Source organism: Solea solea, chromosome 5 (assembly GCF_958295425.1).
Source record: "Solea solea chromosome 5, fSolSol10.1, whole genome shotgun sequence".
Classification (NCBI taxonomy): Eukaryota; Metazoa; Chordata; class Actinopteri; order Pleuronectiformes; family Soleidae; genus Solea; species Solea solea.
The window spans coordinates 28461699-28476968 of record NC_081138.1 but is presented as its reverse complement, the minus strand read 5'-3'; the positions used below and the strand labels follow the sequence as shown (position 1 = coordinate 28476968).

Below are 15270 nucleotides of genomic sequence, written 5' to 3'. Positions count from 1 at the left end.
TAGTGTAGTTTTAACATGTTTGATCATTATAAGGTTAATGTAAAAGCCCAACTAAGGACAAGAGTTGCAAACTAGCAATAGCTATAATCAGCTAAAGGATCTGATATGGATCCACTGCTTGGACACAAGCGACTGCCTAGCTAGCTAGGTAGCTAGGCAGTCGCTTGTGTCCAAGCTAGGTAGCTAGCTAGCTAGCCCTATTTTGATAAAATTATATTCTATTTCATTCTATTACAAAAAAATGCATGACAATGCAACACAATAAAAACACATATAAAACAGCACACATAACACTGTTCAACAGTTATAACAAATAAGTTTAGCTGAAATGTGTCTATCTCTGATTTGCTTTGAGCCAACATTTAACCTACATAGAAGATTCTTGTTTATATTAAATTGATTTGACTTCATTTGATGGAATGGAAAAAAGCAGCCAAAATGCTCTGTGGGGCTAATTCCATAATCGCAAAAAGAGAATTGTCGTTTTTGTCAGGCGGTGATGAGTTGATGGTCAGATACTACAGAAGCGACCACTTTGTCGCCATCTCCTTCTTCTCAGTTGCCCCTCTCCAACAGAACCACCCCTCTTTTCCCTTTAACACATGGGAGTGGGTTCAAGCCAGAACACTTGGGTTGTTTACACAGTGAGCTGATGAAGAGATATTCAGCGGATTTCAACACATTCCTGCTTTGTGCTCGTTCCTGGAAGCAGCGAAGTAAATTCGCTCATTTCTCAACAGCAGCAGCAGCAGCAGCAGCAGCAGCTGGTCATCGGCGGTGACCGCCTCCATGCAGCCACCCATTAGTTAGATTACGCCGTGTTTTATGTTTTATCACATTTTTGATAGGCCATGATGTGCTGGCGTGACTTCATCCGTGAAGCCTTGAAACAGTAGTTCAAGGAAAAATAGGTTCTGGATGAATCACTGAAGAATGGCCCTCTGATGGTACACATTAGAACTGAATGACCTGTTTAGGAAATATGTCAGTCTGTTAATACTGATGCTAATCTAACTCCTCTTTGTGTGTGTGTGTGTGTGTCAGATATTGACGAATGCTCCCAGTCGCCTGAGATCTGTACATTTGGAACCTGCTCGAACACCGAGGGAAGCTTCATCTGCTTGTGTCCTGAAGGTTTCCAGCTCTCTGCTTCCGGACGCAGATGTTTAGGTAATTGTGTAGCATGTGTGTGTGTGTGTGTGTGTGTGTACATACATTTATGTGAGAAACCAAGAAACCTATAACCCACAGGAAGTGGGGACACTGAGGACAAGTTGGCTGCACCTCACTTTCTGTCTCCACCGTAAAAAAAAGTACTGTCTATGTTTATTTTAAGACTTGGGTTTTAGGGTTAGGGTTAGAATTAGGTTTAGAGTTAGAGAGTTAGGGTTCTGGTTAGGGTTACGCTTAGTTGTGATGGTTGAGGTTAGGATAAGGGGCTAGGGAATGCATTATTTCTATGCTGTGTCCTCACTAAGATATAAAATGAGTGGCTATAAGGCCTTATTCACACAGAAACTTTCCCTTTTTTAACGATCTTTTTCTTTTTTGTTCTTAAAAAGTAAGCACAGCATCATTTCAAGAGACAAAACCCCAAAAGACTCATATAAACATGTAAGCCAAGTACACAATGCCAGGCCTGCGTGCGGCGCTGTAAGAAGCTGACGATGGAGATGGTGTCAGCGTATGTAAGAGCTAGGGCACGAGAGAGGTGGGGCTATGACATCATCGTTTCCTCACACGTTGCATATTGGTTGTGTTCACAAGAAAGCAAGGGTGGCATTTTGAGGGTTTTTCTTTTCAATCCCCGATTTCCAAACTTCTTGAAGTTTTAGGGCTCCCAGAATGTGGATTAAAAAGCCGACTGCGGATTCTCCTAAACTCATTCTCGTGCGTACAGGTCCTGAATCGAGTAAGTGACTCCACAGAGAGTCAGTGGCGTCAGACTCGTTCTGCTCTTTCATGATAGCACTCTGTGTTCAGGGTGGTTCTGCTGCTGCTGGTGCTTTCTCCTCCTCAACAAGGCCAAGTGTAGCTCTGAACAAATCACTTTTCCATTCCCTGACTTGTGTGTGTGTTGTGTGTGTGCGTGTGTTTATGTATATACTCGATGTGTGTGTGTCTCCGGCTTGGGTGGGTGCATGCTGAGCCCTCTGTTAGGGTGTTCCCCCTTCCAAACACTGAAGTGATGACATCATCACTTCAGTGTGAGGCAGTGCAGTTGTGCTGTTTGGGCTTTACTTTTCTCCCCTGGTGTCAGAAGAGCCCCGAGGGTCGGGGGGGGGGGGGGTAAACAGGAGGAGCTGGGTGGAGAGCGAGCAACGCGGGCGATAAAAGAGAGTTTTTTTAGAAAAATATTAACCCTGTCCCACTGAGAAAAGTCTTGATTTGTTAAAAATGTTGTTGTTTTTTTCCCCAAATAGCCACTCCTTCGTCATTAGAGGAGTATGGTTTGTCTTATCACATTTCTAAGAATCCTGGATCATTAGAGACAAACAGTGTTTGGGATTGTGGCCCTCGGTCCTGAGCTCCTCCCACCAGATGACCTCAAGCAGATAACCTCAGTTCTGAGGCAATCCCTCCATCTTTGAGCAGCTTTACGCAAACTGACACTGAAGTTTTATTGCCTTTAATTTCCAACTCTCTTTTTTGTTTTCTTGGCTTACTTTGCAGTTGTTTCTAGGGATGAAAGTTCACTAGTAGGGATTATCCGACAAATAATGTTATTATTTAATTGAAGTAGTGCTTTTAAAGGTGCCCAAATACACTTTACAGATAATAAATAAGGAAAATACACACAATTTCATACACGGATAAAATGTCTTTATACTATTTATTATTATATATGTATTAGTGCTGCACATCCCTGCTGCTAACAACAGAAAGCACCACTTCATTAATATCAAGGATCGGTGTGGATTCGACCTTGAAGGGTCACATTTACCGATTGATAACAAATAATTTAACATTTATGTCCGTCTTAGTTTAGAAGAACAGCGAATCAGACCCTCTCCATCTCATCTGACCTGTGATCGGTCAGCGTCGGCGGAAAACAGAACTCAGAGCTGAAGCCGACAATCATGCTCAATACAGAGCTATGGTGTTGTTTGTGTCCAAGGCTGTAGCTGCAAAACAGCCCTAAGTGCATTGAATTGCGTGTCTTCTTTATAGTCGTTTTTTGAGTGTAAGAAAAGGGGACTTTTTTGTCTGAAACATTCTGTGTTTGTGCTACATACCAGCTCCATTGTATTGACAAGAAGGTGGTTAGCACTGGTGCCTCACGGCGAGAAGGTTTTCTCGGTCTGTGTGGCTTTTCTCCTCGTACGTTTGTACTCCGGTCCAAAGACATGCAGATTGGGCTTCGGTTTAATTGGAGGTCTCTAAATTGCCCATAGGGTATGTGAGCGTGAATGCATGCTTGTCTCTGTGTGTCGTTCCCTGTGATAGGCTGCTGATCTGACCGGGGGCGTCGTCTCTGCTGCTGCTCACTCAGTGTCTGCTGGGCTTGGCTGCAGCTCCCTCCAGTCTAAGAGGAGCGAGCGATGAATGAGTGAGGCCGCTCGCTGCTTTGTAAGAAAACAAATTACAAGTCACATTTGGCCGTGACGACGCTCTATAATAACAGTGACACACAAAAGTCAACACGGGAATAAGACATAGAGTATGTACGGTAGATGGAATGAAGGGAAGTATATGCGCCGTCTGTCCACAGCTGGAATCGCACTTATTACACAATATTTTACATTAGTTATGATGAAAATGGAAAATACTAGGCTGTCAACATTAGATTATTTCTTTGTTTAATCCACAAAAGATCAGAAAAAGGCCGGGAAAATGTTGATCGGTGTTTTCCCGAACCAGAAAATATTCAAATAATCGATGACCAAAACAGTTGACGATGAATTTAGTAAACGGTTATATTATTGTTATATTAAAATATACTTAGAGGTCGACCAGTTTGGGGTTTTTCTATGGAGAAATCAGTGCAGCTGACACACGATATATGATGCAGATTTTATTTTTGCTGATATGTGTTTTCTTTATTTCTTTATTTCTTTATTTTGTTTTATTTAACCTTTATTTATACAATTTATCACATTGAGGCACGGGGTCACAACAGTACAACACTGATGGACAGACGGACAACATAACAATAAAGGAAATGTGCAAAATATCAAGGAGCAGGAGCTCAAGGTCCCAAACATGTCCTCTCCTGTGACTCTTAATTCTTCTATTTAGTAAAACATACAACAGCTTAATAATTACAATAGGTAATACAAAAATATCTTATTCATTTCATTAAATATCCACACTTATGTTCTCTCCAATGTGCATTTTGTTTTTGCACTCACATATTTGAGGCAAAAAAATAATGTCAAAACTAAATATTACGTACATGAAACAGGACGTTACATAAATAATCTCTGTTTTAGGACGACACATGAGAGATGTAACTAAATAACTAGCAAATGAAGTAAGTTTTGAATAAAAAAAAAGTTGTATTTCACTTTGGAGAAAGTTAAAAAGTGACAATACATGTTTCATTGTCGACTTCTAATATTATTTCATATAAATATGTATATATATATATATATACATATCATTATATTATTAAATGTCTCAAATTCTGCCACTGATTCAAATAAATTACACAGCGTTCTTATCTGCACAACTCTGTCATTATGTGCTGTGTTTCAGATAGTAACTGCAAAGTAAGAATGACATCTGCATGTGCGGATGCACATGTGAATCCACTCACACACACACATACTCTCACAAACACACACTTGCATAACAGCTGTGCACAAAGCACCATAAATCTCTTTTGAGGAAAGGCTGACAAATCAGCTTCATGGAGGAAAAAGTAACATGGCACTCGGTGGTGACGTTCGGCTCCTCGCGGCACCCGGGTGCATGTGATCCTTTGTCTCTGTGTGTGTGTGTGTGTGTGATATACAGTGGTAAGAAAGCTTATTTGTGTTGAGTTCAGTGAAGGCCAGTGCAAACTTAAGAGCACAACCATATGCTTCTTATTACAAGTAAGTGCCTGCGTCGTCCAGGAGGAATAAGAGTCTTCAGAAGCAGAGAGACAGAGAGAGAGGAACTGGCAAAGACTGATCAGCGAGAAGAGTCAGTGCGTCTAGATTCTCCACCACTTTAATTTAAAACTGTCTTACTGTTGTAGTTTTTGCCCAATTTCCTGTATCTACAGATAAAAATCAAATGTGTTATTCTGGATATAACTGTATTATAATAGCTTCATATGTCACTACAGTTAGATCACACAAAACAGAGTGTTGATTTTTTTCAAAATAGATTTAAGAGCTAGTCTGGCTTTTAGTGGAACATCTGTCTTGTTTTTTGTTTTTTTATTTGTACTGTTTATTCCGAATATGCAAATACAATAGCACAAAGACACATGATTAATACTAAAACAAATTCTCTGCACAACTTTGCTTTATATTCTGCTGTGGGCTGGGTAGTGGAAGTGCAAACAAAATAAAGCTTCCCTGATTCATTTATCTATCATTTACAGTTGTATTAAGAATGGCCTTGTTCTTAAACAGCTAATGTGGAGGACAATAATCTGTTGTTTTTGTTCAATTATCTACAGTTTTGAATACATTTGATAAAACCAAGTGATAATATGCAACTGCAGTGTAGTAAAACTATTTTAACTCTTAATTTTATCCTCACTATGTTGTCTTTTTAACATTTACTACATTTAAACATGTAGACAATGTGGAGGAAAACGTGATTTCAGTGACTTTTTTTGAACATAGCATGGTCGTTGTTGCCACACAGGCCGAGATCTACTGAAGTTGTCACGCACAACCATCTCTAGGGTTTTCAAAGCATGGTCGGAAAGAGGTCAGAGGTCAGGACAGTCTCCTTGACCCTGTGTTCATGTGTAGAGTTGCTGTTTTGTGCTTGGATGATTAGGATACGTTAAGTATTTGATCTGTCACTCTATCTACTTTCATCCTCACACTGTGTGTGTGTGTGTTTCCTTTAGATATCCGTGTGAACTACTGCTACACCAAGTTTGATAGTGGCCGCTGCCTGGCTCCAAAGCCTCAGAACACCTCCAAGGCAGCGTGCTGCTGCACTGTAATGCCAGGTCAAGGCTGGGGAGACCCCTGTGAAATCTGCCCCAGCAAAGGAGAAGGTACACACTCCTACTCTCACTCACACAGATACTGTACAGTACAGTGTGTAGGGAAACACACACAAAATGATTCATCTAATGTTTTTATTTTCATGACTTTCAGTGGGTTATCGTAATCTCTGCCCCAATGAGGGCTATCTGCAGGGGATAGATGACCACCCTAAAGGTATGAGTGTGAAACTGCTTTCAGATATGCACTGAAGAACAGGCATTTATGAGGAGGAACATGTCCACAAAAAGTCTTCCAGAACTTCTCCTGCCAGCTCTGCAGATAAATGTTAAATACAGTTCATGAGGACATTTTACCTCGCATCACATTTATCATATGTAGACGGCAATTTCCCAAAAACCGGGCTGGACGATATGACCAAATACAACATTTCCTAAACAGTCAATAGTGATGATTATCGCGATAAATGTCAGACAAATCAAGATTGATTTGCCTCTGTTAAAGTTAAAGGAACCAGTTAATTGAGGTTTTACATCTCTTTATGGACAGAAAACAATAAAAGATGTTTTAAAATATGTATTAAAACTTATTATACTGTAATTTAAATATATTGTATAGTGTATCTTCTAAACCAGTTTATATTATGGGACCCACTTTTTGAAGACTATTGTGACCCAAATCACAATATAAATCAAATTCAGATTAAATTTAAAGCATATTGAGCGACTAATGTAGCTATATTTGTAACGCCTTATATGTCACTGTCTAATTTCACCATTGTGGGAGAAATAGATGATTATTTTATCATAATTTTAATTTAATATCATTTTGAATATCTTTATTTCGGTAACATTCATATAAAAAGTAAAAATAAAGTGAAATAATTTAACACACGGTTATGCCAATAACCGAAAAAGGAATAGGCTGAAAAGGAAAAAAAAGAGAAAATCAGAAATGTAGAGAAAATACACAAATTCATTAATACTTATTTTTCATTTCAAACTTTTTTTGAACCCCAAAAGAGACACAATTTCATTTCATCATTGAGCTTGTTCCATAATAATAATATTTGTTTGATAGTTTCAAACAATATATAACAATTCATAAATAATCCTAGTAAATTACCTTTTCCCTCTCTTAATTGAAAGAATGTTTGAATGCAAACAATGTCTTAAAATTTTAACATAAAAGATCCTGTGAAAAAACGGATTAGTGGATTCCAGAATTGATAAATAAATAATTTCCAAATGTTTATGCATGTTATTTGAAACCTATACATTTAAACGTTGGAAAAATTCTGCGAAATTGTTCGGGGAACCCCAAAAAAAACAAACTCCCACGACCCATCTGTGGGTGCATCTGTGTAGTAGTTTCGGAATGTAATTATCCCATTGTTGATGTTTCCTATTCCAGATATCGACGAGTGTGTCAATGACCCCTGTGTTAACGGCCAGTGCATCAACACAGACGGCTCTTTCCGCTGTGAATGTCCCATGGGATACCGCCTGGATATTAGTGGAGTTCGATGCGAAGGTTCGTTTTTTGTCTCACGGCTGTGCTATTTCTGCACGTCTCCTCGTTCCTCTTATGTTTTTATTTAAACACGGCTATGATTTTTTTGTGTAACTCTCTCCAACACAGACACGAATGAGTGTGAAATTGGAAATCCCTGTGGCAACGGCACATGCACAAACGTCATCGGTGGGTTCGAGTGTGCGTGTGATGACGGCTTTGAGCCTGGGGCAATGATGACCTGTGAAGGTAGGAACAATTTCCTGTGCTAAATATGCTTTAATTATTATGTTTTTATTATGAAAATGTAAATGGGCAAAGCTGTCTGTTACAGACAATAGTGAATGTTACAAAAAAACATGTCACTAAAGTTACAAAAAGCTTTCTGTATTTGGGGGCGGAGCTTTGGTCAAAGGGCCATTGAGAGGGGGCGGGAGGTATTTTATTAAAAGTTTATGGGCAATATGAATATCATTTTACATTTATTCTGACCAAAATGACAATGATAGTATACTAAAACAAGACCATTATTAATCACAACAAACGATGTGCAAAATAAACGTTTGAACAACATTCATGGTCAGCGATCCGTCTTTGTGTCTGCACGCCAGCGAACTTCAATTTATTTGAAATACAAACAATGTGTAAACTTAATCTTTGTATGAATAGATAAAGCTTTAGTGACAGTTTGTAAGTCACATAATACGCTAATAAATGAATCATTGGTCATGCTGAATTTTTAAAATCAAATTGGCCCAATTAATTAACCTCTCCTGGAAAGATGATGTAGGCTCCCCCTTGTGGCACTTCAAAATAAATCACCAGAACTGTATCATCCCAACAATTGAAATTCTTTTTTCTTTTTTACTGTGATGTCACTGCAAAAAATAAAAATAAGTACTCGTGTAATTGACTTGAATTTAGTGTATTTATCTAATCACATCATTTTTTTGTACTTATTTACTTATTAAGGCTGAAGATACTTGAGATAATTTGACTTGTTTCAAGGTATTTGAAAAAAAGTGCCTTTTTCTTGCTGCACTGGCAGATCATTTTGCTTGAAACAAGTAGTTTTGGTTATATTTTCTAACGGGGGTTCTCTAACTCACTGTTGGCCAACAGATTGAGTGAGTTTATTTCTGTCTGTTTTTGTTATTTACAGATTCATTTTTGCAAACTACAAATCAAAACAAACACTACTTTACTTTGAAATGGTGTGCAATATCATCCTGAAAATGAATATGTAATATCAATATTAGTATCAATTCACTGAACAGTTACATTTTCCCAAACTGTTGGACTCCTTTCACTTGACCCCCCAGGCCCCCTCCTGACCAGACTCAAAGTTCACTGGCCCTTCAGGTCATTTTGAGTTTGAGGCCCCTGCTTTAAAGCCACATCCCTATTACATTACACCAGGGGTCACCAACGTGGTGCCCGCGGGCACTTGGTAGCCCGCGAGCAGCCAACGAGGTGCCCGTGGGCTCATTTCACTTCACCTCACTTGCATGTATCCAAATGATCACTGAGTAAAATGTCCTGATATTGTTTATAAAAACTGTGATAATCATTAGGAGTAAGCACTGGAATTAATGTGTATGCAATTGAATGCATAATATTCATCATTTAAATGGTCAATTGCATAAAATGTTAATATGGTAGCCCTCCATATTATTCTCTACCCTTCAGGTAGCTCTCGGTCTCAAAAAGGTTGGTGACCCCTGCATTACACACTAGTCACCGTGTTGTTATACCACTGTTGTACCTTCTCTTCCAGACATCAACGAATGCGCCCAGAACCCTCTGCTGTGTGCCTTCCGCTGTGTGAACGTGGTGGGCTCGTACGAGTGTAAATGTCCGACGGGCTACGTCCTGCGTGAGGACAAGAGGATGTGCAAAGGTGCCACAGCTGAAAAAAATGACTCACTCAGACACTCTGGGGTTTTTCTTTTCCTCAGTCATGGTCCATTTACTGGGAAGTGTTGGTCATAAATAAACTTAAGTCCCTCGTGGAGCGACTCGCTGGAACCCATCCTCACAGTTACATAACACACTGCCTCTGTGAGACGCTCAAGGGTTCTCCGTCTGGGACCAACTCTAAACACTCTCTGTAAACCTTAACAGGCCGAGTCACTATTTACACCTCCGCACTCACAGATAGCGCAGGCGCCATGGCAACGGGCGTATTTGGTGGGAAGCGCCCGAGACAGGAGGGACATGTCAGTGTCTATAGCTTCACTGTTTACATCTGAGCTCCAAACAGACCACCAACTCTCCCGCTACATGGCCATTAGTGCTCAGCGGTTAGATTAAACTGCCCTGCGTTACATCACTAACCGCGGCACCATACACATTTATTTCCCTCACACTCGCGCGACCTCTCACCCACCGTGTGCCGTTTGTCTCTCCAGATCAGAACGAGTGTGAGGACGGCGTCGACGACTGTGCCGGCAGAGGCATGACCTGCAAGAATCTGATCGGCACGTACATGTGCATCTGTGCCCCTGGATACACGCGGCTGCCCAGTGGAGAGGGTTGCATGGGTAAGAGTCGTGTGCAGTCATAAAACCCCTATGCTCTTAATTTTCCATCCATTTTGTGCGACACAAACTTTATTGTCCTGGTTGCGAGTCAGTGTTACTCATACACTGTCAACAGCATTGTGTTGTGTCATAATAAACCATGATTGATTCTGTGTGAAACCTATTTTCCTCTTTGTTTTGGATACGGGATAACGCAATTACTTACTCATAAATTAAATTGTCAATTTATTTTGTTTTTTTCTTTCCGATGGCCAAGAGAATAACAAGAGTGAGAGCAAGTCTTACACGAGACCAGTGTAAACGCAGATGGTGTTGTTGTTTTTAACACCAGTATATACTCTGTTATAGATCAGTTTTTAAATCATAATGACAAGTTCCGACGAGAAAAGAAAACTGTCACTGTAATGAAATTTGGAGGTTGAATGTTTGTGCGCTGAATATTTTCACAGAACAGTAGCAATCAGAACCCCATACTTTTGAATATTTAACTTTAACTAAATAAATACATTAGTCCATTATCAGTCTCACAGGGGAAATTTCTTCTCTGCATTTAACTTAATCTTCTACTAGAAACCTTCCTAGACTTAGGAGCAATGGGGCTGGTGTGAACTCGAACTGGCAACTATTTGGTTACAAGCCAAGTTCCCTTTCCACTTGTCAATGGGCTGTCTTTTGTTGGGTAAAATGCAACAAACAAGCAAAATTAAATGATTAATTACATCATATACTTCATATGCTTTTATAGAACTGGATCAGTTCTTCTCACAGGCTTAAAGATTTTTCAAAGATGTCAATTATGTGAAGTTTAGGAGGGTTAATTACTAAAAAAAATGTAGCATATTATGCTTACATATGTTTGTATTAGTGTATAATTGCTTTAAAATGTTGTTTGTAGTCTTAGAATAAGGCTTTTATGTAGATTGATGTGTGTGTGTGTTTATGTTTCAGATCTGAACGAGTGCACGGCCAAACCAGGTGTGTGTAAGAACGGCCGCTGTGAGAACACAGTAGGAAGCTTCCGTTGCAGATGTGACCAAGGATTCATCGCCAACCCCACGCAGACTGAATGTATTGGTACGTACCATACACTGTATATCAATAAATCTCTGTGTTACTGTGGGGGTTTTTCTGTTTCCGGAAAGCAGCTTCATATTTAAAGTCCGGTTGAAAGAAACAAGACCACAAATTTGATCACTTTTATTATCTTTCTACATTCAATATTTGAAAACGAACTTTTGTTATGAGCTACATTTCATGGTAGTATAAAGGAATTCTATATTATTACAGCATAAATAAAACACAAGAATTAATACCAGTTCAGATTGTGACTGCGATTGTGTGATATTGAAAACGCACGCTCCCTAAAGAGCCATCGAGTGCTTCCTGACCAGCTGTTTTGACCACTTGCCTGCACATTCAATCACAGCTGCTGCTGTTCCCTTCACCGTGCAGCTCCAATTAAGTTTCCTGGAAGTAACACTTCATTAAAGGTTCCATAAACAGAAGACACCACTGTATTTTCTGCTTCTCTCTCTTTGTTACGTGTGTGTGAGAGAAAACTAGGTCATACACTTCAGGGTCGTAGAAATCGCAGACTGATTTGGTAATTACTTATCAATTAATCAGCAGGGGGCGATTAGATAGATGTTTGACTCTGGAATTTAAATGTGGTGGTGAAACAGTCCTTTTTAATCACAGTGGGAAATTACCCCTTCAGTGACAGTCTTGTTAAAAAACAGGTGCCTTTCATTGTTAAGATATGAGGAGAAGGAAATCCTTTCGAAAACACCCTCCCTTTGCTAAATATACTCCTTTATAGACGTGATGTGCTGAACTGGGTGAGAAGAGCTCTTTGTAAGCACTGCATCTATCTTCCTTCTCACAGACAGTTGTGATAGAACAGTGTGGGTTATCTGGTATCGTCTGGACCTGTCTGGGTGGTTTGGTTTGGTCTGGTCTGGTCTACTTTCCTTCCCTCCCCTCCCCCGCCGCCTCCTCTCTTCTGTCATACCAACTGCTCTTGTCTCTTGTGTATCCCACCCTCCAGATAACCGTGAAGGCTTCTGTTTCACTGAGGTTCTGACCACTCTGTGTCAGATGAGCTCCAGTAACCGGAACATGGTGACCAAGTCAGAGTGTTGCTGTTACGGGGGCAGAGGCTGGGGCACCAACTGTGAGCTCTGCCCCCTCCCTGGGACCACACAGTACAAGAGGATGTGTCCTCTGGGACCTGGTTACACCACTGATGGCAGAGGTACACACTTGAGTTTATTCCATTCCATTTATAGTTGGAACTCGGAAATTTTCTGAAGTCATGAGGCACAGGCAAGGAAGAAGAAACTGGGAGGAACAGCACCAGTCCAAGACACCTTAAAAAACCTTTATTGCACTTAAATAGAGATGCAACTAACGATTACTTTCATAATCCAAACCAATAATCGTCGCAGTCCTACACTTTTATAACACTTCCATCGTGTTACAAAAACATGGACACGTTGCAAAATATCATGTACAGGGTTTCCGACTTCTCAACTGGAACGTGGAGAACCCAGGGGTGATGTCACTCCGAGTTCTGACTTCCGAGTTCTGACTTAAATGGAACACAGCGTTAGCTGTTAGATTTTCTCCAACTGGTCTGACAGCTGCTGGTTTCTATTGGTTTTACTAACTTGCCTTTTGAAAAACTTGAAAAAACATATATAGAAGATTTATATCTCACCTTAAATTCAAACGAGTTAAGAGCAGCATGGTAAAGACAACAAAACACTAAGAAGAACCAGGCAAGTACATCAGCAACCAAGTTAAATGCTAGTAGCTGATACAAAACAATACAGTAAGATAAATATACTGTATAAAAAAACCCAGTATCTAACAGCACCTAACTGTGAATTTAAACGTCTGATTTACAAAAGATTTTAGATTGAAGTTTGTTTTCCAGGAGAAGTCAAAAAGCTATAGTTTAGCTCGTCATGGCACAGTTTGGAATGGTATATCCTGATCCGGCTCGTGTTTGGTGTAAAACCTGTGACATCAAACCAAAATACATTCAACGGTAAATAATAAATAAAAAAGTTAGCACTGCCCACTCGCCAAACTTTACATCGTGCAAGGACAGAAGTTCAAGGAGCAGAGTGGGAGTGAAAAGGGAGAATCATTTCCCCCTTTTATTAATCAGTGACCCATCAAGATGATGTGTTTCTCTGTAAGTTAACGTTCTGTGTGCGTACTACAATGATTGGAAACTGTCCAGATTAGCTGCTGCTGAAAATGTAGCAGCTGTTACGCTTCATAAATGTGTCAGCAGTAATGAGTACACAGACAGGAAACCGCTCTGTGTGTGTGTGTGTGGTTGTAAAAGTAATTAATTGTTGTTTTTGGCTGATAATGTTGATTAATTCTGTATTTGCTTTTAAATTTGGCAACGACACAGTTTCACAGCTCAAGACATCGAACAATGTTTCCATAATGCTGTGAGGAAATCTTTGTGGAGATAAAAACGCCCCTTTTTTTTTTTTTTTTTACCAGATATCGATGAGTGCCGCGTCATGGGGAACTTGTGCAAGAACGGTCAGTGTATCAACGCTCTGGGCTCCTACAGCTGCATCTGCAAACCCGGCTACACCACTGACATCACCAGCACACTGTGTGTGGGTAAGGCAGAGCTCCACCACCAGCACTCTTAACTTAACAGAGTATTTTCCAACTACGCACGACCTCCCGTTCTCATTCCTGACGTCCAGTAAAGGGCTGAAGCGTCGTGGGTGGACTGCCCACACACTGCTCCGAAGAATGCAGCCCGAGTCTGTCTGTCTGTCTCATCATCTCCCCCTTTATGGAATTTCAGGGCTATGGGATCAAACTCATTTTGTCTCTCTCCCCCATCCCTCACTCTGTAGATGTGGACGAGTGCATACAGGCACCAAAGCCGTGTAACTTCATCTGTAAGAACACAGAGGGAGGCTACCTCTGCTCCTGCCCCCGCGGTTACATCCTACAGGAAGATGGAAAGAGCTGCAAAGGTGACACACTGAATCGCCACCTCTTACTATTGTGTGCTATAGAGAAATTCAATGGAATCTTGGGTATTGTGTTGAAAAATATTTCCAGTACTTTTTCCGGTAGCCGAAACACAATGGTGGTGGCTACATTGTAATCCTGTGGAGCAACTGCAACATGGTTATAATAATAGTGTGGTATTGTTTTGTTTTTGTTTTTTAAATAAGGAAGTAATACTATGGTAATACCATATTATTTCACCAAATAATAGCTTGGCATTAACAATATGAAATGTGCATGGGAGAATAAATGTTCTTTGAAGGTATTACACAGATAGCAGCCTATGGTAATTGTCATTTCCGTGGTATTACTTTGAAACTAACATGATATTAGTGTCATTTTATCTCCATATTATCACCAAGTAGGAAAAAGCTTTAGGAATAAGATGTGATATTACCTTACTTTTACAAACTTGAGTCTGACCATATCACTTTGGAAACTTGGGGGAGTTACTGTGGATGCTGTGACTCTATGCCCTCAAAGGGAGAATTTTATTAGGATTTTGATGTATCCATGGATGACAAACCACTGTGTAAACTTCCTCAAGGATTTCCCCTCTATTGGTGAACATTTAAAGCATTTAGCAGATGCTTTTATCCAAAGTGACCTTCAAAAGAGGAATAAGCTACATAGAAGTAGTCTTGGAAAGAACTCCACTAGATAGGACCAGTGGACTGATAGAGGGGTGAGAGTGCCAAGGTAGATCCAAGTGCAGAAAGAGATAGTGCTAGGACAGAAGACCTGGTTCTTCAAGAGCTTCAAGCCCCCCTGTTCTGGTAGCGCTCGGTAGGTCATTCCACCAGCGTGGAACGACACATGAAAAGAGTCTGGATGGTCTTGCGCGGGGCGTTGGCAACGCCAGACGACAATCCTTTGATGAACGGAGTAGTCAAGGGGTAACTTAAGCCTTTAGGAGAGCATTTAAGTCGGTGGGAGCAGACCCGTGAAGCACTTTGTAGGCTAGCATCAGTGATTTGAATATGATGCGGGCGGCTAAGGTAGATAAAGTTGTGCCGTAGGTGGACATAGCTCTATATGTT

At 40.3% G+C, this 15270-nt stretch overlaps 2 protein-coding genes across 2 annotated transcripts in view; one reads left to right on the top strand and one right to left on the bottom strand.

Annotated features, from left to right (window-relative positions):
* LOC131459778 (ATP synthase F(0) complex subunit C3, mitochondrial-like) overlaps positions 1-9212 on the bottom strand; it is a 157109-nt gene extending 147897 nt beyond the window's left edge. Inside the window, exon 1 of the mRNA XM_058629876.1 lies at positions 9209-9212. The gene's annotated coding sequence lies outside the window, so the exon portion shown is untranslated. The remainder of the gene's footprint in view (positions 1-9208) is intronic.
* fbn1 (fibrillin 1) overlaps positions 1-15270 on the top strand; it is an 88952-nt gene that overhangs the window by 63140 nt on the left and 10542 nt on the right. Inside the window, exons 50-60 of the mRNA XM_058629868.1 lie at positions 1045-1170; positions 6017-6169; positions 6273-6335; positions 7533-7652; positions 7761-7880; positions 9409-9531; positions 10043-10174; positions 11123-11248; positions 12222-12428; positions 13700-13825; positions 14071-14193. Coding sequence (XP_058485851.1) covers positions 1045-1170; positions 6017-6169; positions 6273-6335; positions 7533-7652; positions 7761-7880; positions 9409-9531; positions 10043-10174; positions 11123-11248; positions 12222-12428; positions 13700-13825; positions 14071-14193 — 1419 coding nt within the window. The remainder of the gene's footprint in view (positions 1-1044; positions 1171-6016; positions 6170-6272; positions 6336-7532; positions 7653-7760; positions 7881-9408; positions 9532-10042; positions 10175-11122; positions 11249-12221; positions 12429-13699; positions 13826-14070; positions 14194-15270) is intronic.